The 26917-nt window shown below is 45.0% G+C and overlaps 4 protein-coding genes across 10 annotated transcripts in view; 2 read left to right on the top strand and 2 right to left on the bottom strand.

The window, feature by feature from the left end:
- Positions 1-8542, bottom strand: LOC146172999 (ribokinase-like). 4 transcript variants are annotated; one of them, XM_084584899.1, is made up of 9 exons: positions 8386-8542; positions 7228-7486; positions 6380-6512; positions 5402-5465; positions 3979-4044; positions 3361-3525; positions 2609-2700; positions 1365-1553; positions 1-429 (listed from the first exon to the last, which is right to left on the bottom strand). In XM_084584899.1, the coding sequence occupies exons 2-9, from the start codon at positions 7368-7370 to the stop codon at positions 256-258; spliced, it is 1026 nt and encodes a 341-aa protein (XP_084441025.1). In that variant the 5' UTR covers positions 7371-7486; positions 8386-8542; the 3' UTR covers positions 1-255. The 4 variants fall into 4 exon arrangements, with proteins under 4 accessions (XP_084441025.1, XP_084441026.1, XP_084441027.1 ...); XM_084584900.1 differs by having other exon boundaries at positions 8353-8524; XM_084584901.1 differs by having other exon boundaries at positions 7228-7352; positions 8386-8524.
- On the top strand, positions 7759-15206 carry LOC146172998 (cyclin-dependent kinase 2-interacting protein-like). The gene is made up of 5 exons (XM_084584903.1): positions 7759-8026; positions 8134-8290; positions 9172-9271; positions 11557-11683; positions 13839-15206. Exons 1-5 carry the CDS (start codon positions 7981-7983, stop codon positions 14033-14035), a joined length of 627 nt encoding a protein of 208 aa, XP_084441029.1. The 5' UTR covers positions 7759-7980; the 3' UTR covers positions 14036-15206.
- A 668-nt stretch (positions 15207-15874) lies between these two features.
- mRpL33 (mitochondrial ribosomal protein L33) lies at positions 15875-17769 on the bottom strand. 2 transcript variants are annotated; one of them, XM_084584905.1, is made up of 3 exons: positions 17633-17769; positions 16391-16494; positions 15875-15991 (listed from the first exon to the last, which is right to left on the bottom strand). In XM_084584905.1, exons 2-3 carry the CDS (start codon positions 16485-16487, stop codon positions 15939-15941), a joined length of 150 nt encoding a protein of 49 aa, XP_084441031.1. In that variant the 5' UTR covers positions 16488-16494; positions 17633-17769; the 3' UTR covers positions 15875-15938. The 2 variants fall into 2 exon arrangements, with proteins under 2 accessions (XP_084441031.1, XP_084441030.1); XM_084584904.1 differs by lacking the exon at positions 17633-17769 and adding an exon at positions 16601-16791.
- Positions 17770-18165: 396 nt separating this feature from the next.
- The window catches only part of LOC146172996 (WD repeat-containing protein 26), a 49472-nt gene continuing 40720 nt past the window's right edge, over positions 18166-26917 (top strand). For 2 of the 3 annotated variants that reach the window (XM_084584898.1, XM_084584896.1), the window contains exons 1-3: positions 18166-18713; positions 23117-23216; positions 25096-25152. In XM_084584898.1, the coding sequence (XP_084441024.1) occupies positions 18532-18713; positions 23117-23216; positions 25096-25152 (339 nt within the window). In that variant the 5' untranslated portion in view covers positions 18166-18531. The remainder of the gene's footprint in view (positions 18714-23116; positions 23217-25095; positions 25153-26917) is intronic. The other variant, XM_084584897.1, reaches the window with a different exon arrangement.

Genomic DNA, 26917 nt, shown 5'->3' with positions numbered 1-26917 from the left:
TCCTTAACAAATTTTCACTTTACTAATCCACATACTAGTCTACAATACAAGCACAGGTCTTGACACTCGATGGGTGCTTTCGAGAATCCTCACTGTTGCACAACATCGTTGCCATGTCAAGTCCATTTCGAACTAAAGCATTAGATTCCAAAGCACACATGTTCCCGTCTTTGCAATCACATTTTTTGTAGGCACATGACAGACTGCCACTCCAGAAAAGTGGCAAGTAGTGGAGAGGCAGAGAGGTGCGAGTTTCTAGAGAAGACTCTCGGGGATGTCTGCACGATCAGGATAGCTGAGCTGTGTTCCAGGTGACTGGACCGTGATGGTTGCTATGTCACACGCTTTCTTGATGCAGTCAGCCAGTGGCACATCCGGATGTCGCACATGATGATATGCGAAGGCTCCGTTGAATGCATCTCCAGCCCCCTGCAAGAACGAGACATTCCGAATGGCTTCCCTGATGTCAATGTGCAAAAGTTTATAAGCTATGGAATAAAGTTATTCTTGCTCAATCTAGCAACCCAGTCACCTCGGACTGATACCAGAGAAGAATGTTTGTTAGCTTCGTCTCGAAATGCAAATCACCCATTACCAACTTTTTGCAGACATGCACAGTAGTTGAGTAAAATGCAACACAGTGACTGGCAGGCTGCAACAGAGAATAAAATCATGCTATAGAATCAGACTGTATGACTGAGTTGAAGAATATCCTGCTAAGCGTGCTGCTGTGAGAAATATTGCGCAATGCCTTTCCTGGTTAAAATAAGAAAGCAACCCAGAGGTGACCAGGACATGCACCAAACTTGCTGAAACAAAAGTAATCACTCCTGGTTATTTCATACTTTCGGGAAAAGCAGAAGCTGGTTCTGTGACAAACAAAGAGCGACTTGGCTCTTTACATGTAAAAGCGCCAGCCGACAACTTCCAGCTTGACATTGCCTGCCTGAAAATGCCTGCCTGTGTGGCTCAATATTAAAATCTAGCCGTTTATCTTGTACAGAACACCTGCAGTGTCCCACTAAATCAGATTGCTGGAGCTATATGAAACTCTTGCAATCACCAACACCACAGCTTTCGTCAAAAATTTTCAGCATAGGAACAGGAGTGGTCCTAAGCAAAGCAGAGGGACATTCGATTACCAAGTAGCACTCGAACTTGTGGAGAATGAAGTAATTTTGCAATTGAAACGAACATCGTTTTCAGGCTAGCTTCCCACAGCCAAGAACTAGCATTTGGCAGAAAATGGGGAGCAAGATTACAGCTTGGAGCACTGTTTTGCAATCGCATCTTTGCCATAACATCATGAAACAAACATGCTCACAAAATTGTAACAAAAACCACAACATGAGTGGTGCACTGACCGTGGGGTCCTCCACGTCGACCTTCTCGGCTGCAACGTAAGTGAGCTGACGATTTGCAACGGTGCTGAAGCATGCACCCTGATCACCAAGAGTGATTATCACTGTCTTGCAGCCCTTCGCAAGAAGGGTGTTAGCAGCTGCCTGATGATCAGCCTTGTTGGTCAATTTCACACCGGCAATTCTGCTAGCCTGGAATGAAATGTGGTCCAAAAATTCCTGCAATTAAGAACCTGAAAGTCGGCCGCAAAACAATGCTGACTGCAAAAGCATGCACACATGCACGATACAAACAAATGTCAAACATGCATACAGCATAGAACACACAACAAATTGGCATTCAGAAAACACGGCCGGACATCATCAAACGAAGTGATCACACATACATATACAGTCCAAGTGAAGGAAAATGCCATTCTGTGTACATACCCAAGGACAGACCCTTCAATTTCACAAATCAATACGACCTTTTCACCTTATCCACAAATAATCCCAGAGCTGAACTTCCTGCTGTAGTGATTACAACGTGTCAAAACTTAAAAAAATCTTGTGAATGATACTTTTTATTCAAGCAACGATAACTCTTGCTAATTTTTCTTTTCTGTATTTCTACAACCTATGTTTTTTTTTTTTTTTTTGTGTGTGTGTGTGTAGCAGACATGTTCAAAATGAGGGCTATTCTTTGCCTGCAATTTGTGATGCTGGATTTGATTTAAAATAACTGTGCAGCAGATTTTTGTTAACTCAAACTCACTTAATTCAAACTCCAGGTTTATTCAAAATTACACTCCAGCCTGTTCAACGTCATGTGTAATAAAAAGATTCCTGCTGCCCCAGCCGCGGCGGCTACGTTTCGATGGAGGCAAAACGGAGTGGTGTTCATGAATTGTGCGATGTCAGTGAACGTTAAAGAACCCCAGGTGATCGAAATTTCTGGAGTCCTCCACTACGGAGTCTCTCATAGCCTGAATCATTTTGGTATGTCAAACCTTACAAACCAAACCAAACCAAAGCTTCAAATTTAGGGTCCTTCATGTTGGAATCTCAGGTGTACTATCTACTTACTGCCCATTTCGTGATTTAAATGTAACTTCTTCATATTTTACTTTTCTGGCCTTCTTGCATATACCAGCAAGATAGTATTACGCTGAAAACTAAATAAATTCTTGACATTAGTTCATGTTAATTTGTTTGGTATCAGACACTTGCACTGTTAGCGCTGCACTTTATGTAGACACTTAGCGTACCTCGGTCTCATTAACACAAAGGATGTCGGCCAGTTTGTAAACTTCATCAGTCATGGTGGCATCATATGGAGCAGCATTGACGAATGTTGTCACTGCATAAAAGAAAAAAAGAAATAGCAGATTGTACACATGCAAAACATTGGGCACAGCTCCAGCAGTATGCAGTGCCATGGTGGGCTAGCCCTTATATGTATTTGTTCCAAGGTCTTCTTTCACAGCAGTAACTGGCAAAGGCATGTTTTTTGGTTCTGCAGGGTAGTTGGTAGACCACAGAGGAGAAACAAAGAGAATGCAGGGGATGGCACCATTCACAGCGCTATGAATTCGTGGCACCCTGTGTATGCAGTGGTAATACCAGAACTTCTGCTGTGCATGCCTCAGAGATGAGCGAGTGCCACATCTGCACGGCAAACTATGCATTCACCACCACAGACAATCATTGCTTAATGTTGCAATGCACAGGCGACGTAAGCATCGATGCGTTTTTTCATCTCCTAGTTCTTTTTTCTTTGCAAGCTCGTCTGGGAGCACTGACACTCTATCTCCCTGCCAATGGCTATGCACGAGCTTTTAAGGATATGAATGATGCTTACTGTTATCCAAAAATGCTTTGATGTGGAAGCATGCACTGTGGATGGCAATCAGGCACGCAAGTCCTGGAATGCACTGGTGCGTGAAAACAAAGTCACCGGTTGATGAAACAAGCGCAAATGTTTTCGGGAACCCGTACTACCTAGAAGCCCTTCACTGACCTTCATATTTGCGAGCGATGCGCAGCGCCTCGATCAGCGTCTGCCGAGAGCATTCGAAGAGAGCCACCAGAATCTTTGCACTCTTGATCATTGGTTCGGCGTCTTTCACATCTTGCGGCAAAAGCAGTGCCGCCGCTCCAGGTACATAAACAATACAGTTTTGGCCTGCAACAAGAGTGACGTAAAATGAAGGTGCAGAGCTTGGTGGTTATTACTGATGGGCGCACTGGAGAAAATGCAAAATATAATAAAACAAGTGGAACACCCCTGAAAAACAAAGGCAGTACACTGTGCACTTAAAAAAAAAAAAAACTGATATTTTTGCAAGATGTAGTCATGTGGGGTACTACACAGCTATAATGACACCGTTTCGCCACAAGAGGTCACTGGAGTTGTTTTTATGCAATTTTCAATGCAAAATTAAAATGATAAATTGTTTCTTGGATAACACAGTACTTAATCTGTACTATATGAGGCAAGATCTGATTTTTACTTAAATCTCATGACATATTTTGATCAGTGTTCTGTGGCATAAAATATTTTTGAAACCATAAAACTCAAACGTGGGCCCTGTGTATAAGCAACCAAGACTGAAAGGAAAGCTTTAGTAAATCTCACCTTTTTTTGTTACAATAATGTTGGCAGTGGCATTGTTGGCTTTGGTATCTGCAGTTCTGACATGCTCTGGAATAACAATAGGAATGCAGATAATATTGACTGCTCATGCAAAGATGACAGTGAGCTATAAATATATAAAGGGGCTGAGAGAACATCATCATGATCATCAGCTGGAATGAAATGTGGTCCAAAAATTTCTGCAATTTAGAACCTGTAGGTCAGCTGCAAAACTATGCACACATACATAATATAAAACAAATGTCAAACATACACACTATACCCACTGCAGGGCGAAGGCCACTCCCATATTCCTCCAACTAACCCAGTCCTGTGCTAGCTGCATCAAGTTGACCCCTGCAAACTTCTTAACTGCATCTACCCATTTTACTTTCTGCTGCTCTCTGCTACACTTTCCTTCCCTCGGAATACAACTGGTTACTCTTATCGAGAATAAACGTTTTTTCCACTCCACTCTACTCTTAGAGATCCGAAGGTTATCCTCTCTTCGCACTACATGTCCTGCCCATCCCCATTTCTTCTTGATTTCGACTAGAATGTCAGTAACTCAATTTATTTCTCTGACCCACTTTGCACATTTCTGATCTCTTAACATCACATCTACCATTTTCCATTTTGTAGACCTCAGATTTGTCCTCAACTAAAGTAGATCATTTTTCGTTAGCCTCCATGTTTCAGCTCCATAGGTGAGTACCATAAGACGCAAATGTTAAACTTTCCTCTTGAGTGCCGCCGTCGTAATCTGTGAGTACTTACCAAATGCGCTCCATCTTTATCTTATTCTATTTCACTTATAACTGGTTCACAGGAAAGGAAAGGTGCAGTATCTGTCACACTTGCTCTGTGGACACCTGAGCCGCACCATAAAGGAAGGGTGGAAGGTGGGAGCGAAAGTGGAAAGGGAGACAGAGGAGCCGTAGTTGAGGGTTTACCCTTTGCTGACATTGCACAGCACACGGACGCCTCCCAGTTTCGCCTCCATCGAAATGCAGCCGCTGGCAGTTGGTTTCTATGGAGGTGAAACGGAGAGACGTTCGAGTGCTGCGTGATGTCCTTCATGGTCTGAATCTGTAGCTACTACCTACCCTAAGTAGACATATTTGCCTACCACTTTTAGTCCTTCACTGCCTATGGTAAACTGCTGTTTGTCTCTGAAGCGATTGACCATTACATTAGTTTTCTGAATGTTAATTTTATTGGTCTCCCCAGCACTATTCACAGCTTGCTTAGAGCAAGTATTCAGACATGAAATGGGAGCAGTTAGAGATATGTGTTGATGCAGAATACCTCAGTATTCTGCAATTCGCTGGTGACATTGCCTTGGATGAATTGTGAGTTATAATTGATGACCTAGATAGGGAAAAGCAGAGAGGTAGGCCTAAAACTTAATATGCTGAGAACACACCTGTGTTAGCCTTTATGTCACGGAGGTACTGGAGATAGTCCTTCCCAATCTTGTCACTGCCAACCTGAAAAAGTGAGTAGAAAAAAAAAAATGTCACTACACAGCTGCTTACCATGTATTGTATCAAGCCCGATGGCTTCAATACCTGCTCTGAGTATGGACACAAATGAATAAACAACAATTTAGCAAATTCTTCTTATCCCCAATTCATTCCTAATGTGGCCCTGAAATCTCCTAGTGACTTCACTCGTCACTTCTCAATACACTGTGTGACAAAACCTGACACAGAAACGATGCAAAATAAGCCTTAGGTATGGTCTTACAACCCCATTTAAACTTATAAGAAAAAAAAAATGAAAGAAAACGCAGTCAAGAAGAGCACGAAAGAGGGAGCAAGTCAAGCAAGTCATAAAACACCAAGAGGTAGTCAACTTGTATCTTCAAGAATGTGAGCTCCCTATCTGCAAAGACATGGCTTGAGTGGTAGCTTTGGCAAATAGGGATTCCCAGACACGATTTGAATGCCTCGTGTTTTTACATTCCTGTTGTCTTCTCTGCTCCTCATACTTTTTTTTTTCTTTTTGATATCCGTTTCAGATGAATGGAAACCAGGCCAGTTAATAAAATTCCATTGACAGTTCAAACTCAATAACAGTGTTTCTTTCAGTAATCATTTTCTGCGTTGTTTGATAAATAATGAATTGATAAAATAAACATTCTTTGCTCCTACATGCAAGCGACATAACACCAATGCAGTGTAGGTATCAATGCAAATGTGTACTTCAGAACCTCGTTTAGGACCTCGTTTGTTTGTATTAAGGTTCTATAATTCCATCGAACAATCAAGTCAGATATAGGTCGCCATTTTAAGCAAGCGTGATGACAGGGTTTCTTTATAACGCTGCTGCCAAAGACTGTTTCTTATACTACATAGACTATCACACCTGAATTAACCTGTGCTTGTGTCTGCTGACTCACTTTTGCAATCATACCGCAAGCCAATCCCATCCGGACTGCCATGACACAGGCGTTGGCTCCCTTTCCACCATGACCCATCACAAAGTCATTGCCAATTAACGTTTCACCAGGCACCGGGAAGCGATCGGCATAGCTAAGCAAAACAGCAAAGAGGATAAATTAGTGACAGCAGCCAGGCAACAATTAAAAAAAAGCTTTCCACCTGACAAATTTTAACTTTACCACAGTTACTGGCAAGACAAAAAATTTTTGCATATTAAAAAATAAAATAAATTCAGGATAATTAAGCAAAACACTTAGACACATGATACCAACGAACGATATCAGTTCAGTATATCATTGCGTGGCCAAATTCATTGTTGACATGTGCGGCATGCTGAGCAAGAATTATATTAATTTTATGAAACTGCACATTCAAGCCAAAATGGTGGTTGAACCCACGGCCTCTCGAGGCAGTAAACTGGTGTGCATAAGCATAATATGCGGAGATTAAGCTAAATTAATGTGCCCTCTAGCATCAACACACGAGGCCACTGCTGAAGCCAGAGCGGGCAAACATTGCAGCATTTCTTGGCCTATATGAAATTATTCTCTCGATATAACGATGTCCTCGATGCAACGAAGTAACCCGGGTCTACCACTGCCAATTTCGGATTTAAGCCACTCGTCCGTAAAAAGCTCTGATGCAAACGCTTTTCGGTAATCTCTTTTAAGCTTGCGACTAGTATTAGGTTTGAAAACTTGTTCTGGGAAGACTATTTGTTATTCACAAGCCCCTAGTTTGCATGCAACTGTCTCTCTCGAAGCGACGAATTTGTAAAAGCCAGTGCAACGACCGCTATCGTTACCTGATCAGGTCGACGACGCAGGCACCAAGAAAGACGGCTTCAATAGTCTTTGTTTCAGCGTGCTTGACATCGGCATGCTTCTCTGGCTTGGAGTCCGGCCGCTTGGTCTCGCCGGGCTTGTTGGCCTGCTTCAGATCACTCATGTTGCGACCGCGGAGAGATTTTCTCGTTCACTGTTGTTGGCGTCAGCCTTGTGCCCAGTTTATATCGCTGTCAGCAAGCGTCAGCGGCAGGAACAATTCTAATCTATTTTGAGATGCTAAAGAAACGAACAGTCGAAGCAGGCGAGTCAGCATCTCCTTATCGAACATACGGCTGTAAAATGCCGCGCATTTTTAAGTTTGCATCGGCTTTTTGTCTTCGGCGCATTTGAAACGGCACCTGATGGGTATCGTTCAAAGCCTATCTTGAAGCGCAAACACAAAAAAGAAACTGCAAGAAGAGGCACTGTAGGCACTGTAGGGTCGATCTACTGCTGAAACGGGATGCCACCATTCCGTGCGTTTGGAACGGAACAGCTGATCCATAAAAACGCTTGACGCGCAACAACCAAGGAAGATCATGCAATAATCCTTCGGTACGCGGAAAGAAAAAAAATCTAGTAAAAGAAGAGGTGACCTTTATAAGGAAAAAAAAAATCCAGGCAGAAAGAAAGGTTCACAAAGAGAACTATATTATAGCAGACGTCAGCGGTGAGTTCTAGTGAACGTTGTTCTAGTCACGCGTTTTCAAAACATAACGCACGTGCGTGACATGGAAAATCGGTCTCCTGCAGGTGTAGCGTTCTCACCAGTTTCAGGTACTACTTCCACACTTTCGCTTTTTTCGCATAGTTCCAACTTTGGAATTTTAACCTTTCTATTTTTCATCACAATGCGATGATCTTCCAAATCCGTGCAATCGCAGACCGCAGCAGGACACCAGCTAAGGGCAACCTGACTGGCATTTCTAGGAAGATAAAGGACAGCTGCGCTGACATTTACAACTTTTCTCAGAGATGGGACACACTTCGAGCCAACGGTGCTGTACTGATGAACAGAATAGCCGGTGCAAAGCTCAAGAGGCAAGTACGCGGTGTACCATGCAGTCACGTTCCTTGATTGTTTCCATAAATTATCGATTTACCTCTCACTTTGCTCTGTCCTGACTGTGACTTACGTAACTTGCCGACACGAGATGAGCAGTTATACTTCGTCGTTGTCGTCCTCCTCTGTACTTGACTCAACGCAGTCCCTCTTCGTGTGAGAGATGCGAACCGCCCTCGTACACATCTTATCGGAGACGGTCTATGACTGCTCGATCCTAGAGATAAGGACTGCATAGACTGCATTTCATTGTCATTGAGCGGAACATTTACATTTTGATACCATTTTGTAGATTTACACCCAGCAATAATATCGCGTATGCTTCAAAAATAATTGGGCACAGACTTTTTTTTCCTTCTAAATAAAATGATTCTCCAGAGAACACTGCTGGCAGAATTTTTAATTATTTTTTTTTTAGCTTTTGCATCGGTGAACTAGGGTAGTACACGTCATAAAACGGCAAACAAACGTCAAAGTTGATTCTGCAAGAATCAAGAGAAAAAAAAAAAAAACTGCAAGTAGTTTTTTTTTTTTTTTTTTCCTCTCACATATGTTGCACGTATATTTCATCAACACAAGAAGCACATTCATGCTGCTGGAAGAAAAGAACCTAGCAGCAACTCGTGAAAGCATGTGCGTCCACAGAAAAGAACAATAAATGCATGGATTGAGATACTGGGAGCTTGGCATTTTGTGTCCCATTCACAACTTTCCACACATTTATTTTCTCATTTCTGCCTTTTGCTTCAAGCTGATTGCTTGAAATTTTCAGGCCTTTCTGTATACCTACTGATTGTTGAGTGCAATTATGCAAATTTGTTTATGCCGACCTGATTTCCCCTTTTTGCCCACATAACAGCGTACAAGTTAAAGAGAGTGACACCTCAGAAGTAACAGAAGTCAGTGAAGAGAAGCTCATGGAACTTTGTTCCTTGCTGCTGAATGTCTGGACTGAGATGGTAAGAAAAAAAATCGCTTTCATATTTATGGTTGGCAGCAACTGAAGATCTGTATTGTTTTGTCATGTAAGATGTCATGTATAATTAGAGCCATTTAAGTCAATCAAGCGTCATGTATGTCTTCAAAGCTGTGTTACCAGAAGCTTGTCGGCAGGATTACATTTCAACAAAACGAGTGATAAGAAAACGAATTTGCACTAGATAGAGGATGAAAAATCTCGCTGAGGAAGAAATTTGCTGCATGCAGAATAATTAGTTAATTAATTAAAATTAAATAAGTCAATCAGACGTTGAAATAGCCAAGGGGGTAATGTCGACATCCAAGGGGAGTCACATGGTACCCAACTTCCATGGGATGTTACAAAGTGGAGTCTCTTCTTTTTCCATGTCTCTTCTTTCTTCCACAAAGAATGATTACGCATTCCCCCATTGCGGGCATCGCAGTGATCTCAAATGTTTTTTGTTACAATGAGTACAGAAATATGTTTGAAGCAAAGTAACAAGTCAAGGTCGCTTTTAATGAGGGATTAGCAGAATGAAAATGAGACTGTATATGATGGATTTGTGAATGTGAATGGGTATCCTTGCTAAATTTAGGCAAGGTTTTAAAAAAGAGCTTTACTTTGCCCTTCCGTAGCTTGGTCGGCATGTGTTTCATAAACGTAGAATGCCAGTCTTTTTTTTTTGCACGTGCGGAGCACATAGAAAGAGAGAGAAAGAACTTTTTATTTACACCAGCGGATGAAGGAGAGTGCAGAGCCAGCCACTCTTTTCTTCTTCTTCTGCTGCTTTGTGTCTACATTGCACACCTCCGCCTCCTCCTCCTTCTTTCTCACACACTTGGCAAACTGTATTCATGGCGCTACATATCTCCACAATTATACAACATTGCCTCACATAATGCCACACAGCCTTCCAGTAGAACTAGAAGGTCGCTTAGTCAAGTATAACTGCGCATAACCTTGACCTTTCGCTTTGTCTACTTAGGTTTAGCCGTGTTAAACCTTTGCTTAACTTTTTAAAGAGACTGTGTCCCAGCTTTTTATTGTATCTCTTGCAAATAAACATGCCACAAGCCAAAATGAAGTTGGACGGGAAAGGTCTGTTCCTGCAAAGCAATAGAAATACAACTCTTGAGTTGACACCTTGTTCCTCGAGCCAATAATTAAAATTTAGCTAGCCATTCTTTACTAATTAATTGTCTTTATTAAATGAAAAGATACCGCAGACTAGGCCAAGTAACTGGCAACCACTTTTAGTTTCATTCGGGCTAGGATGCTCCTTGTTCTTCAAAAGCTTGGCTACATTTAGCTGGGACACCGGTGTAATGTTGGAAAAAAAGGTGGGGGGTGGGGCAGGGTATTGTTACTGTGATGGGCAACTCTGCATAATCTCATAATTCATACAGACAGTTCATATGATAAGGGTGAATCCTGTGGTCACTCTTGGGATTTGTCCTTAGAAGGTGAATCCTGTGGTCACTCTTGGGATTTGTCTTTAGAATTTGTGAAGAAGAGCACTAACATTAAGCGCATTTTTGTGCCTACCCAGGGTTCAAGGCCAGCAGTAAAATTTTGTCAGTTAAACACTTATATTTTTGTGACTTGGGCTGCATCATCTGTCTCGCAACATAAGTTCATCTGTTTTAGGAAGGTAGTATTAAGAAGGAAAAAAAACATACTATTAGGTAGTTTCATCCCGTACAGTTGGCCTTCTTAACTTTGGTTATAAGAAGCCAGTATATGCCCATTATCATAACTTTATGCAACATTGCCATGGAAAAAAAGAAATTAGTCTTCTTTGCATTCAGGGAAAATTGCTTGAGATTTAAAACTGCATTGTGTAATTCACACGTGCTCACTATTGGTCCATATCTTTTTTTTTTTTTTTTCGGAGTTGATGCAAGAACAGCGAAGTTATTGTTGACGGCTAATATATCATGCCACAAATTTTTTATTATGTTTGCTGTCTGCTGAACTCCACAAGTCTATGGATTTAGTTAATGGTATAATCATAAACTGCATTTATTTTTGGGTGGTGTCGCGCAACTTGCTGATGGTCAGGTGATGCTATGCATTCTCACTTCAGGTGGCCCACATTTCAACATGTTTTTGCAATTATGTAATGAAAGTTTTGCCAGTCATAACCAGAAATAATGTTACTGGCTATTATTGGAGCGATCTGCTCTAGTGAGTGACGCACAGTCTGTGGTTAGAATACGAAGGAGCAGTGAAAGTCAGTGACCTTTCTTGCATAATATGAAATCAGCGTGTCTTGTCTCCCAGGAACAGCTAGTCAACAAAATGACTGTGATTGTCAACAACCTGTCAGCTGTGGTGGACCTCCACAACAGCTCCGCTTCGTTGCGCGTCGACGATGTGCCCTTCACCACGTGGCCAGTGGAACGCTTCTGTAAGTCACCATCATAGAAGTAGAACAGTAAATTGTTCACTTACTCATAGCTTTACTCACTCATTTATTCAATATACTCTTGGAAGAACTTCAACTGAGTGTACATAGAAGGTAGCATTGGTACACAAATACAAAATACAAGAACCAACCAGAAGTATAGTAAAACAAACAAACAAACAAACAAAAGAAAAAGAAATAAAGGAATAAAGGTGCAAGCAGTAGGGCAAGGCACGTCATGAATGGGATGAAAGTATTACCTTCCAGAAAAGATACAACACTGAAGCTACAATCACTTGATAGAAAAAAGTACAATTGTGGAACGTGCAAATTGCTGCCAGAAAATGAACTTGCAATAGCACAAACAAAGAGCAGTACTAATGTGTAACTTATGCACCACTTCCCAACTCTTTCAATATGCAAATCTAAAAGCTAGAGGAGGCAGCACATGGCAGTGCGATTTGCATGAATTGTTGCATAAATTAGGGAGAATATACTGAAAACCTTTTGACAGAAGTGCTTGTCTGCTTTTTTGTTTTTTCACTTTTAGCAAATTGTGAGACATCTTTGCTGACAAAAACTTTTTGTTAATTTTGGAAAGTCCTGGCACTTTGGAGCTGGCATGGCTCCTTCTTCACTGAAGATAAGGGGGGTGGTTTGGTTTGCACCTTCAGTATATGGTTTGGTGGAGGGGGAAGCTTGGTGATTGGGCACATCATCGTGAAGGGGGTTAAGGGAAAAAGTTTTAACTTGAGGTCTATGGCTGTGAGTCACAGTGCCGTTTTCTGAGGGCTGCATGAAAATGACGGCCGGTGTCTTTTTTTTTTCTTTGTTTCTGAGTATGCAGTGAAGTGGGGGGGGGGGGGGGATGCAAAAGCGATGTACAGTCTTTGTCAAAAGTGTAGAGCCCAGCGACTCTGCTTCTGAGCCACTTCGTGCAACTTGTAATGCGTTTCCAGTGTTCCAAATCTAAGATTTCTTGTCTTACCCTCTCCAATGGGAAGGACCTCTACTAATGCTAAATCAGCTCCACTACGTGGCTCAGAAACAGACCCCCTGGGCTCTGTTTTAATAAAGGATGTACATTGTCAGGACTGTTTTCAATGTGGCAAGATTTGAGCTTCCTATAGGTGTCGTGTCTGTCACCAGGCTTTGGGTGTCATGTACACGGAATTTTGCTGTAGGTTTATTGAGGCTAATAATGCAGTGGCAGTGTTCAAAAATTGCTGAAGTTGAAAATTAACTGCCAATACTGCACCATATTAATGTGAGAAGCGTCAGAACTAATCGTTGGAGGGAATAAATAATAGTCAAGTCCTTTTAAGTAATCCATAATGCAATGCATAATGTGACAGGAACTGGCATTTGGAGGAGTAAAGTTTCTGGTCAATTTGTAGGCTTAGAAACTCTTCTATGTCCACTTGTAGTGCTTTCAGAGTAAAAAAAAAAATGATTTGAGAGGAGCAGATTCAAACCCAGAAATTTCTCATGGAAAGCAAATACGGAATATTGTAGCTATTATAGCCCTGTGTGCAGACTGCAACACACCTGTGCTACGCATTGTTTGTCATCTCCATCTACTTCCATGTGTGCGCAGAAGCGTATTTGTTCACGTTTATCAGCCATGCATTCAGTTAAATCTCGTTCATTCCAGTGATTTGAACTGTACTGAAGGATCAGATGATACAGCTGGCACAGTGAAGTGCAAGCTTACTGTCTAATCAACATGCATCAAAAGAAATCCTTTTAAATTGTCCTCCATGATATGTCCAACTTTTTCTTTTATCACATTCATTCCACATGCAAGCTTAGTAGCGTTAATCACTTTTGATTCGGAGGCTGAGCCTCGAAGCAAATCAAACAGGCAGGAAAACAAATTTGTTGCAAGGCTAAGCAGCTTGAGTGTATAAGCATGCCCCCCATATATCGTGCTGGTTGGCAGATAAGTCAAACTCTTTTCCACCTTCAAAGCAAGTAGTAATGTAATTAACCTGACCGATGTGTACAGTTGCTACTACAAGCGACAGTTTAAAGCGACTTCTTTTTTTATCTACAGGTCAAGCTGCTCTGAGCTCATTATCCTGTAGTGAACCACGAACTAGCTTGCACCTTCGTATCGTGAGTTTCATTCTAGCTCCTGATTTTTTTTCTTTTTCAGACGAAACGGCATGCGATGTAGTGGCAGCCTTTGCCAAGGAGTTGGGCGTCAAGAAGTGTCTTGTTCAGGAGGTAGCCATGCAGGCTGATGAGAAGGCCTTGTCATTCTACGTGACTGCGTGGACTTACCAAGCGTACATAGATGGAGAAACACAGTTGACTCTTGAAGCAATGGTGCATGAAGTGGGACTGAAGTGAAGCATACTGCGTGTGTGCTTGCACTGCTGGCTTGTTCAATTTGTTTTTCAGTTGTTCAATTTGTTTAGCAGCTGGAGGTTTGCACTTGCCAGCCGCACCAAAAAATAGACTGCAATAGAATTGTGCATCATTGTGTTATTTTTAAACCTCAGTTCTGGACATCTGCGTGCTGTTTTAGCTCAGACGTAATCATCAGTGCATAAGGAGGTGGTGAGAACAAGTTGGAGCATGTCACTAAGCTAATTGTCATCTTTGGTTTTTGAGAGCTTGAGCCACCTGGGATGAAGTATTGGCATAAAAGTAAATCTGTGCTCTTGCGGCACAAAGATTTGTTCTGCTGCTGGCTTTCACTCTAGCTCGCATTTTAACACATTTGATGGACATGGCGCCCTGCCGCGGTGGTACAGTGGTAAGACGCCAGACTGCTGTGCCGGAGTTCCTGGGTTCAATCCTGACTGCTGTCAGCTGCGTTTCGATGGAAGCTAAACGAAGAGGCGTCCGTGTGCTGTGCGATGTCGGCGTACGTTAAAGATCCCCAGGTGGTCGTAATTACTCCGTACCCCTCCACTACGGCTCCTCTTTCTCTCTTTCCACTTTCACTCCCACCTTCCTCCCTGCACGTTCTCAGGTGTCCACAGAAACAAGCGTGACAGATACTGCGCCTTTTTCTTCTTCTGAACCAATTATGTATTATTTATTATTACTGATAGACATGGTTATTACGAGGTACCGTTGTCTGCTTCTACCTGTGGTCAGGCAGTTCCTACACCGTTCCCACTTTGAGTAATTGATCAATTTGCTCTCGCCCTACGACCTGAACTGCTGGCTACCTCGGTTTGGTAGAGCGACTGCCTCGAACAGGCGGTGGTCCCGGGTTCAGTCCACAGGCCAAGACGAATTTTTCTTTAACTACGAACTTTCTGAGAAAGTTGTATAGCTTTCCTTTGTAGCCGTATGGCTGTGCTTGGGTTGATGTCAGTGAGTATAACTACTCTCATATTACTCGTCTGGGTAATAAATAAAAGGGAGCAGCTACAGAACATTATCTGTGTTTTTGAATTTTTGCGACACAAATTGTGATCCAGTTGTCTACTAGACGGTTCAACGAAATTAGTTTGTTTTTACTTTTAACCTGTTCAGATATTAAAACAGAATTTGTTTCTGTTCAAGACCGACTGGTTCTATGTGTAGTCTATTGTGTTATGGTGGCTGTGGGATGTGTATATGATGAGCCATGCTGAACTTGATCGATCAAAGCATTACGTTTAATGTACTTGCAAAGTACAGCTGTGTTCAGAATATGCTGGCATGTCGCATTTTTATGTCATTATTTTCCACTGCTGGGGCCTACCTCGCCTCACACTGAAGCCAAGGCATTTTGCTTATATTCCCACTTCTCCAGTGTAATGGATAAAAGAAATACATCAATATATTCGTCTCCTAATAGGTAGTCAGTGCAACAATGATGTGAAATCGGCAGCAAGAGAAAGTACTCCCAAGAACATTCTTAAGATATTTTCCATACTGATTACTTCCACACTGTGAGACTGCAAATCCCTCTGTGAACGGTACCACGCTTTTGTACAAGGAAATACTAATGAACGGCTACAACTGCTGTTTTAGGTGAGCATTGCTTGCTGTTCAGAATTCCTGGTTTCCCACAAGTCATGCATCTTTGAAGTTTGGCTCTCTATAATGCATATAATCTGTGTTCAGTTCTATGGTAAAATCTGCTATTTGAACACTCTCGTACAATGTCATCCAGCTCATTTACACTGTGGTGAGTTCGTGTTGGGTGTGCAAGAACAACTGTATGCAAGGAATAAAGATCATACAGCATCTGTTAAATGACGCTATTTATTGAGCCCTGTACAAAATTGAGTGATGTCTCGACGGCTTGCAGCTATTTCAAACTCCTAATCTTCTTGACTTCCTTGTATATGCAGAATTTTTGGACTGAAATGAACGACAGAAGTGCAACTCTTTACGCCTCATTACACAGTCGTTTGCACGCTCATACTCTCACACAAACGCACACAAGAGGATAACTGCCTTTCAAAACGATTTATGCTTTATAACAGCGTTCATATTAAGTCACTAATCCGCATAAACCATCCTGTCAACGCTGGAACTACGAAATGCGAACTAGTAGTACAAAGGCGAATCTGAACACACACACACACACACACACACACACACACACACACACACACACACACACACACACACACACACACACACACACACACACACACACGCACGCACGCACGCACGCACGCACGCACGCACGCGCGCTCCCACTCCACTCACTCTTGATGGATCCGGCATTAACACTGAAAGAGAGCATCTACTTACTGTATGGGTCAAACTTCCAAACCTCGAGCTTGTCGTCCAGGCGGGCTCGCGCCTGTACGAATTTGTGTCTCGAGACGATGCTTTCGAGGAGCACCATGACGAACCTGAAAACCGGCAAAAGCGTCAAGCAGACAGCTTTCGGTACAGGTCGCATAGTGAACTTCAAGTTACGGTCTCCAAAATGGCCATAAATAACACCAAGGTACGTACTTGGACTTGACTTTTGCCATTGTGATTTGAACTGAGGTCACTGAAGCTGCGTTGATGAGCACAGACCCGAGTAAACAACTGCGAGGATGATTTCTAAAGTACTTAAATCCGTCCTTAAAATAAAATCGCACTACATGGACGTAGCCATGTGAGCCTGCCTAGTTGATTCGGCGCGGTCTATCGAGTGAAAACCTCCGCAGTTTCGCTTCCTGCAGTCTGTACATTTTTCAAACTTTTAGGGCATTTATAATGTTTCGAAAAGAACATAAAAGCGTAATACACTTATGTACCTTTATGGAAGTTGACGAAAATGCAAAATTGTTACATACGGTTCTGTTTCTAACGTCACCGCATACGAACTTCCGGCTGCAATTACGGGTCCGTGCTTTGTGCTTTGTTCTGCTTTGTTTATGTGGTGGTTGGTAGTGGTGGTGGTGGTGGTGAGGTCTGCGCATATTTGTGGTGCATTTGCGCTCTGATCCCGTGCTGTGTTCGATCCGCTAGGACACCGAGCGCGGGCTCGCGAGACGTTCGCCATCTCCGCTCGCTTCGGAGCGCAGGCCTGTCACCGAGCCCGTAGTCGCAGAGTCCATTTAAGCCCAGCCGAGAGCTCTGAAAACCACCGTAGCTGCTGCTGCCTGTGGACGACCGTGAACAGCCCCTGTCCGCCATGTGTGACTAACGACCAGCCCTTCACAAGTTAGCTGGCTGATTTTCTCTAACAAAGCGCGCTTGGATTGATCGCTGTGGGCGCGGATGTGATTTCGTGAAGCCCTTGGGATATTTCCCCGATTCGAAGTTGAGCCAAGTAGCTAGCTGGAGGTTCGTTTAGGCCAGTGTTTTCCCTTTAATCGGGAGGATACGGCACTTCGGACGCGGATACCTAGCGCTCATTCAGCACGCTAGGCGCGTTGGAGGTTTAGCTTGTCCAGGTTCTAGAAGCTTCGTGAACGCGAGCGAAGTATCGAATGCGTCGTAACGGCGCCGTATTAAGCAGCCCTAACGCAACGCAGCGCGCTTGACTGTGGGTACCTTTTTTTTGTGCGTGTTTGTGCAGGGCTACGAAGCGGCTGCTGGGAATGGCACTTGGTTCACCGCAGGACAGCCCAGCGTGCAACGCGCTTGCCGTGACGTCACCGACTGGCAGCCAGCTGACTGCTGTTGTCGTCGGGTCGAGTAGCGCTGTACCAGCTCGTTGCTGCTCGTGGCCTGAGCGTCAGTGCTAGTAGCAAGCGACCAGTCCTGCTTACGCCCGTGGAGGCTTGTTGCTGTGCTTGCGCCTTGACGCTGGTGGGGTGGCTCCGGGGGGTGGGGCTGTGAGATCCGCATTGTGTTTTCGTGCGTTTGTAGACGCAAAGCGCCGACCAGAGACGCGCAGCGAAAGCAGCCTGTGCGGGGACGGAGACAAGTCCCCCCGTGTCCCTGTGTGTATGTGTCGTGATCGTCGTGTGTCGTGGACCAGGCGCTGGCACTGACGTAAATACAGAAAGAGGGAAAGAGAAACAGCGCGAGTAGCGTGAGTCCTCGAAAAAAAAATATATATATATCTGACGAGGAGGTGGAGCGCTTGGGAAATTTGGCTCTGCTTTCCCAACGCTCAGTACAACCGCGCGCTCTACCGCAGGCGCAGGTCCCGTTCGGGGAAAGGGTAGGGGAGGGGGGGTCTTGGTAGGACCCCGGGCGTACGTGGGTCGTCGCTGGAGGCGTTGGCGGGTGAGGTGAACGGCGAACCAAAACAAAAAAGTCGACGAGAGAAACAAACTCTGCAGACGAAAGAAAAAAAAGAGAGGGAAGGGAACTACCTTTCATCACGAAACAAAGGGGAGAGGGCCGTTCGGCGAGCATCAAGGCTGGCATCGTGCGCGAAGACGCAGCAGGACGACGGCGAAGGATCGTCTCCGCCGCGAAAGAAGCAGCGGGTTGGGGCAGTGATGCAAGCGACGAACGGTTGCTACCCTCTGCAGAATGGAGACGAGTCCAGCGCGTCCACTGCCGTCGAAAAGGCGGCGGCGACGTCGACCGCCGTGGCCACCAACAAGAGCGCCCTCGGCTCACGCACCGAGCAGGACATCATACGGCTCATCGGCCAACACCTGCGAGGCCTCGGACTCAAGTGAGTGTGCAGTTCTCGCCAATCGTATACTTGCTAATCCGAAGCATCGCTTTATTCGAATTGGCATGCTTCGGTGCCTACTGTCATATTTTGTTTAAAAGTAATTTGGCGATTGACCTTTGACATTTTTAATTGTGTTAATTACTGTGTATATTGTGCTGTGTATTTTTGTCCCATCCCCCTAGTACCGCCGTCTTTGAATGGTTAAGCAGGTATGCAGATGTCTCCTTATTGGAACCGCCTGTAATTAGATCATAATTTCAGTATCCTTCGAGTTCGACGACTGTCTAGTTCGCTTTGTTATCGTTTTTGATAGTGGTCTGATTGGCTCATTGTACCTGCTGTGGGGGTATTGGCAGGGAATCGGGATATAATGCCGGGCAAAAGAAACTTCTAACTCGCGGACAATATTCTGTGGACTCACATCACGAGTGCCTGAAAACATCGTGCACGCCGTCTAACCGCAAAACGTTTCGGACATAAAATTGTCCGGAAGCAGGCTATTTTGAGAGGTGGGACACGTGAGTGACATCAGCGGGATAGCTGCGAGATGAATTGAACGGAAAAACTGCGGATGAATGAATGGGATACATATGAATCTCCAATTCGTGGAGAGTGGTAGAGCTTCTTGTTTGCCACCCACTTCTTTTTCCACTGTCGAGGCGCACGAACCTTGAACCCCTTTCCGGAAAAAGGAAGCACGCGCTGTGTTCTTCAGTGTTTTGTGGAGCTTTCGTCCGTGCGGTGATTCCGGACTCTCGGCTAACGAATCGGTCAGCTCCGTTGTCCTTGAACTTTTCCGTGCTTAAGCTGGCAGATAGTACGCTGCGTCAGCCAGTGAGGCGCGCTCATACTGTGAGAGGACGGAATGAGGCGACGCGTTCGTGAACCTCGTGTTTCCTTCCGTGTTTACCGCGTTCGTGGAACTCACGTGATAGCGACACGAAGGGATGGAAAAAGAGCTTTCCGCCTGTTTTCCGATGGGCACTTCGCGTCACCTAACTTCGCGGTACTATTTAGCTTCTAAACTGTTTGCAGCACTGCAAAAGGCAGGGGCAACCTCGTTTAATCAGGATCGCGCGCTCTACAATAGGTATAGTTGTGCTCTTACGCGCCCCTCGCCTCCCGAATAGATTGGGGCAACAGTAGGGGGAATCAATTATCCGGGAAACATCTTGTGAAACGAATAGTGATTACGCACTATGTAGATGCGTTTGTGCTAAATTGCACAGCCATTACGATTTTTTGGAAGCTGGCTGCCGATGCTTGTAATGTCGCGTGTGGGTTTCGGTGGCGGCGTTCGCAGACAAGTTGTTGGTGTTACCTCTCGCGAGTCAGCTGTTCACGCGTGCGCACGCGCGCCTTTTGCCGTAATCCGCAACGGGGCTTTGTCCAACGACGAAACCACGCCGCGCGCTGCACTGACGACGAGTCAGCTGTTTGCAGGGGAATGGTCGCAGGATTTACGCTTTAGTTTTTGGTTGTTTTTGCAGCAGTGTGATGGGGGTTATGGGGGCGAAGCGCCTGCAGCCAACACCCTCAAGAAAATTCTGCAGCGCGATATGGCGGCGATACGTTTACGATGACAAACGCTTTTCAGCGGCGCGTTTTTAAGCGTGTCAAATGAGCGGACGCAGCAACAAAGGGCCCGCTTAGGCCGTGTGGTGTGATTGCGTCAAGCTGCAAGTGCGCAGAGTGGTGTAATGGAGTTAGTAGCGGCCGGATGGTGTTGCGGACTTCAGCTCGAAAGGAGAAAAAAAGAAAGAAAAAAAAAAGCTCGCCTCGAAAAAAAATTTTCTGCCTATCATGGCTGAATTTTTCGCACTATACCACACTTTAGCCACAGAGAAAGCTTTAGCGGCTTTCCTCGCGAATGCTTTTGGTTCGCAGGGTTAGCGGTCTTATGCTGTTTAGCTAGCAAACTGTTCTAGACTGCAGTGTGGTTTTATACGTTGCGTGCAGGCGCTATTTGCGTCGCGAGCGTTACGATATCGTCTTGCGATAAGCCTAGGGGCTGTGTTTGGCATGTGATAATTGTGCTGAAAAAAAAAAAAAAAAAAAAAAAAAAGACTAGCTGGCTTGGGCGGCTGGCCAACAGGCGAGGCTTTTTTGCTTTGTCGTAGTACGTGGCGCTGCGAGCGGATGTCCGGAACTGCGTGCTTTCAGCCAAGGGCGACCGCGAGTGAAAAAAAAAAAAAAAAGGGGGGGGGGGGGGGAGTGCATCGCCTTGATTGCACTGCCCGTGAATGTTGCAGAAGATAGCGTTGTCTGGCTGGCTGCTGATACACGTCTGTGGCGTTTGGAAAGGGGGAGAGGGAGTGATCAGCGAAGTGGAGTGCTGGAATCGGTCCATTGGTGTTGTTACTTCCTTGTTTCGGTTGTTTCCGCGCGAATCGAATCGCTGGGAAATTTCATTCATTTGAGAATATGTTGCTCTAGATTATTTTTTGTTTCATATGAGCCAGCTACAGTGGCCATTGTACTGGAAGGTACCTCTAGCACATGGCTGCTCAGCAACAGCTCTTCATAGAGGAAGTAATGAAATAAGTCGGTGTGTTAAGCAAGGAGGCACAATCTCACCATTATTTTTCACAGCTTTCTTAGAAAGAATTCTGAGACCTTGATTAGGAAGGTGTGGATAAGACGAGGTTCTTCTTGTGGGGGGGGGGGGGGGGGGGGGATGGGGAGTGAAGAATTGGGAGGCACAGTCCTATAATTGTCTACTAATAGGATTAAGGGATCACTGCAACGGGGCTGTGCCGGGGAGGGGGAAGGAAAAGTGAGTTGAGGGGGATGGAGGAAGGGATTGGCAAAAAGCAGATGAGGAGGGGGGGGGGGGGGGAGATGGCGCGCCCGCAGTGTTTAGAGGCGGGGGCGAAGGTGGGTATCTTCCAGAAACACTAGAAGCAACCTGAGGGCGGCGGTTTGTTATGCTGGCGTACAGTCCAGGAACAGTACATCACCAAGGGCCCCTGGGGGAAGTCCCAGGTGTCAGTATCCCAGTTGTCCGTATCCCAGAGGGGCACAGGGGATGGTGCGTCTGCTTGGCTAGCTGGTCGGCGGTCTCATTTCCATGGACGCCAACATGTGAGGGGGTTCACTGGAAGACGACTTGAGATCCGCGTAGATGCAACTCATCGAGCTTGGCAACAACGAGCGGGAGGTTGTGGCCTCTCTCGTGGTATAGCAAAGACTGCAACGCCAAACGGGAACCGGACATGACTGCAGCATTGATGGGATGCGGCATATCAAGGACGAGGTTCAAAGCAAGGTCGAGAGCGGCGAGCTCTGCGACGGTTGAGGAGGTGGGCGTGTGGAGCCTGCACTGGTTTTGCAAGCCCAAGGAAGGGGCAACACAAGGTGCCGTTACGGAGTTTCCCTCGTTGGAAACGGATTCTCAAAGGAAAGCTACACGCTTGCTGCTTTGTACGCAGCTATGTAAATAGCATGTGAAGGGCCTGATGACATTAAGCTGAGTATAATAAAACTGCATGCAAGTGCGTGTGTGCACATAGTCATTCTGGCCCTCATGAAAGTAGCTCGACAAACTTGGCATGTGGGTGCTTTTAGGCCCTATGAACAGTGGGACAAGGAGTTCATCCCTCTAATGAGAGTAGTTGGGAGCAGATTGCTCACTTTTCACCCATTTCGCTTTTGCAATGAATGCAAAAGTAAAATGAGCAACCAATGCAGATTTGTCATGTCACATTTTCATCATCATCATCATTAGCCTGACTACACCCACTGCAGGGCGAAGGCCTCTCCCGTATTCCTCCAATTAACCCGGTCCTGGGCTAGTTGCATCCACTTGACCCCTGCGAACTTCTTAGCCCACCTAACTTTCTGCCACCCCCTGCTACGCTTTCCTTCCTTTGGAATCCAGTTTGTTACACTAAGCGATTTTATGATCATCTATATTCACCGTGCTGGCATTACCTCTCTACCCACATGAAGAATTGTGGCAGCCGTTTCAATTTGTGTAATTGACTTGCTAACATGGCTTCAGATGCTGCACACTCACGTGCACACACACACACTTGCACACATGCACCTGGTATGTGCCTAAGGCCTTGCCTAATAGTTTCATCCATGGCTCCTGGCGATCCTGCTATCTTGCGAAAGTGAAATGCAGTGTGATTATTGTGATTGATAGAAAGCCTGACCCTGCAGAAAAAAAGAAAATTTTTTTCTTTGCGGAGATTTACTGCATGCACTGTATAAACTGCACTCTCGGAAATTACGGTGCATGTATTCTGGGGTGTACTTAAAGTGGGGCCGAAATCATTTTTTCTTTTCCGACTGATTTTGCTTTTCGTAATTTTCCGGTTTACGGCTGTATGCAAACCACAAATGATCTTTGGATGGCCAGGAACCTAATGTGTGTGGCTTGCCTTGGCTTACAGTCGGACAGCGGAACAGCTCATCCAGGAATCCGGCTGCGGCCTGGACCATCCGGCCGCAGCCAAGTTCCAAGCGTACATTATGGAGGGAGACTGGTCAAAGGTGCGGACTCGTTTGCCATTTGTTCTTGAGCCTCACATTGTGGTCATTCACTGGAAATTGATTACATTTCACGTTGAGTGTTGTGTGTTGAACCAGCTACTTCCCTCAATGTTGGGTAGCTGGTAAGAGACTGCTGCCATAACTGCAGTGGTAGGTCCTGGCATTTGCACATCCTCCTCATAGTTGGGAGGTGCGGGGTTTGATCCCTAGTGGTGATGCCAGGTAAACAATAGTTTTTCTGTGGCCTGTTTGTTTCTTCTCTGGGGTGAAATGTTTGGGGGAATAAAATAAGTCTGGATCCCTCCTCATTTCATTTCATTTTATTACCCTCCTCATTTCATTTCATTTTATTACCTTAAAGACCCCGTTAGGTGTATTACATATGGGGTGGTACAAAAATACAACAAATTTCTTTATACATGATGCGCAGCAACACTTTGTCGAAACGTTAAGCCTACCATGGCATGTCGGCCACGATGCGCTTTGTCAAAGCCTGCCTTGTACAATTAAGTCATCGTCAGGTTGGTGCCGTAAGCTTGGTGCAGCGCGCTCTGCAGCAGCAATGGACCTACATTCTCTCATTGCATGCTTTCCTAGCTAAATAAAAACTGCTCACAGTTAAGGCGTTGAATGAACTTGCCCCATCACACTTATGCATTCGTTGCTCTTTTTTTTTGTGATTTAATGCATTTAGAGGGCATTTACTAAATTCTCACTTTGCTATGCCTGATGGGTGATGTATGGTGCACTTTGTGCTCTTGTTTGCTTCATGGTGTGGGGCGCTTGGTTCTATTTGTTGTGATTTGTTTTTGTTACGTTGGAGCGGTCACTTCTTTTGCCGGTTTTCATAGCTGGTTCTCTCCTTGTTTGTGCTTGCAGCAAATGCAACACAAATGGGCCACGTGGAACGCTCATGCCTTCTATATTGTGCCTTTAATTTACCCATACTGTGCGCATATGCCAGGACAGGAGTTGCTCGTGCAAAATGCACAAGAGAAATTGCCATTCCTGTACAACATGCGGAGCTGCTGGTTCAAACTGCGGACTTCCGTTCTGACTGAGTGAAGAATATCCCAATGATTCATAAAAAAAAAAAAAAAAAAAAGAGGGAAAGCGTGGTGAGCTGCCTTCCTGCCCACACAAGTGAACAGACAGCTTCTCATGTTGTGACACTAGTCGGCGTACCTGCATGCAGAGAGCGCCACCAGTCAGTGTGCTCACAAATTCCCACTTGCTTAGCGCATTCCCCTCTAAATCAGTCAAATTGATCAACTGTGAATTTTTCTTGCCTGTTATTGTCTGTGTTCAGTTCAAAATAGCTACTGGAAACTTCCTTTTTTTTTTTTGCAACAGCAGTAGTGGTAGCTTATATAACGAAACAAAAATGGATGTTGACAGCCACAGCAGTTTCTATCCAATCTCATAAGCGCCTGAGCTATGGCCGGCGGGAACAAAAAGAACAAGGAGAGGATAGCGAGATAAAGTACAAAGGGAGGGGGGGGTGTTGGTGAGAAAAGATGTGGGATTGCTATGTACACTGTTATACAGATTATAGTAAGTAAGCAAGCATCTGCCACTCATGCTCTTTTAAGTTTCAAATCAGCTTGTACCTTTGCAGTTGCTGACAGGACACTTGCAACTTAATTTGCTCACACCAAATTCCCCTGCATAGACCTTATTGTCAGGGTGTCGCAAAGCACAATTCTCACTGTCATTGTACTGTATTGCGCATTGTAAGCTTTGATTTACTTGCCTGTTTGGTAATTTGTCTGCCCTTGTCGTATCAGTTATGCATATTGATAGGTTGTGATGGGTTTCTATGTTAGTGCAGGGATGCATTTGCACATTTGGTCTAATGTGTCACTTTTGTGAATTTCAGGCTGAGGCGGCTCTCAATGACCTGAAGTCGCTCCTTGAGACGTCCCAGTCACTCGTGGTGAGAGCGGCCATTATTGTTTCGCGTTCAAAGTGCATGAGCGAGGCCAGTCTGGTCTGGCTTTATTTTTTTTGTACTGAGTAGCCTGGCATGGATCTAAGAGAAAGAACAAACACAGCTGGCCTAGGTTGAGTGTCCGGCGGAGAGATGAGACCCGGGGCCGCATCCAGCGGAGGTTTCTTTCGGGAACCGTTCTCTTTCAAGATGACGTCAATTTGTCATCGGCAAGACAGCGGGCACCATCTCGCGGGGAGGACGGTAAAGGCAGCGGCCAATCAGTGATGATGTTGAATCATAGGCATGTCCGCCACGAGCATGTGGCTTTTTCTGGTACTAAATACTTGTACCGAAGTGGTGTTAAGCACGAAATGAATCTAATAATTAATAGTAATGCAAACTAGTGAATAAAAGACTGAAATATTGTTGAAAACTTCCTGTTAACAACTGCCTAGCAATTTTCTTGGCTCATGAGTACCTTTTCCGCCGCTAGATCGGGTCGCACGAGCGTCGTCGTCTGCTTCCTCACTTGCAGTGACGTTTTTATAAGTTCGGTCTTTTGCACAGAATGGCAAAATCCTAAGAACGAGGTCTACAACCGCCGTAGTGATGCAGTTCGAATTACACTAGCTCTATGACCGAGGAGTTTCCGCCGCTGTTGCGAGTATGAGCGAGCTGCTTTATACGGGCACCGTGCCGGCGCGTCTGCCTGCCTATGTAGCTGGGCAGCGCCCTTAGCCTTCTCGGCTGCTCAAGCATCGTGACTGTGTGCGAACTTTTCGTGAATAGCTGCCAATGTAGGAGGAAGCCGATGGCACAGGGAATCCGACCACACTCGATTCAGTCAGCCACCGTTTGCTCTCCTTCCGCTGATGTAGAAGGGGGGAAAAACCCAGCCCGCACACTCACGGATGCGAGATATTTGTCTCTACCACTGCAGGATTTAAATAGTCTCACTGCCTTTGCGAGAGCTCCCAATCGCAAAGTAGCGATTGGGTCACGCTGGACGTGACAGGCAAACAATTAGGAGCGGCGAACGGAACCGTCGCTGGATCTGGCCCTAGGGTCTGTATTCTGAGCTCTTTATCAAAAGTGTCGCTATCTCCCTGACCTCGGGTCATCTTATTCACCGAAACTGGACGTCACTATCACTTTCCGCTAATCAGATGGCTCGAGGTCAAGGAGAGAGCGACAATTTCGGTAAAGTCATAACTAGGTCAAGGTCAGAGTATTAGTTATGATGGTGGTGACAAGCTCAGTACACAGATCTTGCTGTGACAGTGATGCAAGACAGTGCTGCCGCTGAGGCTTAAGTGGTTTCGCCACCTTGTACAAGCACACCACTGGGCCACTGATGTGCCACGCTTGCGCTTCAAAATATCTTTGCCTGCTTGTTATGTCGGAATATCTTTCTTCTCGTTTTGCTCAGGAGTCGGCCGGCAACGGCTGTGAACTGTTTCATTATCCGTATGCTTTCTGCCAGCAGGGCATCAAAAAGAGGAAAAAATATTCGACCTCCGATTTGTAGCTGCAGTTGTTTTACGCCGTCTTGCAGAACCTTCAAAGCCAAATTCGGTTTGTGTTGGGATGTTGAAGGTATCCACCTGCTTTTAGCTTTTATGAACTTCGATAGCAGGGCCAACAGTTCTTGAGAATTAACAGCGCACACACTAAGAACCATGCTGCATAGGTCTGTTCCAGGCTGCTCACATAGACTGAGATAGCAGTCCTTGTGTGGGTGTTTCTGTAAACTTTTGAGTGCAGTTGT

The sequence above is a fragment of the Amblyomma maculatum genome, chromosome 11 (assembly GCF_055883805.1).
Source record: "Amblyomma maculatum isolate TAMU_Amacu chromosome 11, ASM5588380v1, whole genome shotgun sequence".
Classification (NCBI taxonomy): domain Eukaryota; kingdom Metazoa; phylum Arthropoda; class Arachnida; order Ixodida; family Ixodidae; genus Amblyomma; species Amblyomma maculatum.
This window is presented reverse-complemented; position numbering and strand designations above follow the sequence as displayed.

Bases quoted from the DNA above. Each gene is read 5' to 3' on its own strand.
- mRpL33 (XM_084584904.1), bottom strand. From the start codon at position 16,620: ATGGCAAAAGTCAAGTCCAA. The intron at 16,495-16,600 runs GTACGTACCTTG...GCCGGTTTTCAG, and splicing joins ATGGCAAAAGTCAAGTCCAA to GTTCGTCATGGTGCTCCTCG. The intron at 15,992-16,390 runs GTAAGTAGATGC...CGTTCATTTCAG, and splicing joins TTGGAAGTTTGACCCATACA to TCCAAAAATTCTGCATATAC.
- LOC146172998 (XM_084584903.1), top strand. From the start codon at position 7,981: ATGGAAAATCGGTCTCCTGCAGGTGTAGCGTTCTCACCAGTTTCAG. The intron at 8,027-8,133 runs GTACTACTTCCA...GTGCAATCGCAG, and splicing joins AGCGTTCTCACCAGTTTCAG to ACCGCAGCAGGACACCAGCT. The intron at 11,684-13,838 runs GTAAGTCACCAT...TTTCTTTTTCAG, and splicing joins GTGGCCAGTGGAACGCTTCT to ACGAAACGGCATGCGATGTA.
- LOC146172999 (XM_084584899.1), bottom strand. From the start codon at position 7,370: ATGAGTGATCTGAAGCAGGCCAACAAGCCCGGCGAGACCAAGCGGCCG. The intron at 3,526-3,978 runs GTGAGATTTACT...CTCTTGTTGCAG, and splicing joins CATTATTGTAACAAAAAAAG to GCCAAAACTGTATTGTTTAT. The intron at 2,701-3,360 runs GTCAGTGAAGGG...TCTTTTATGCAG, and splicing joins CATCGCTCGCAAATATGAAG to TGACAACATTCGTCAATGCT.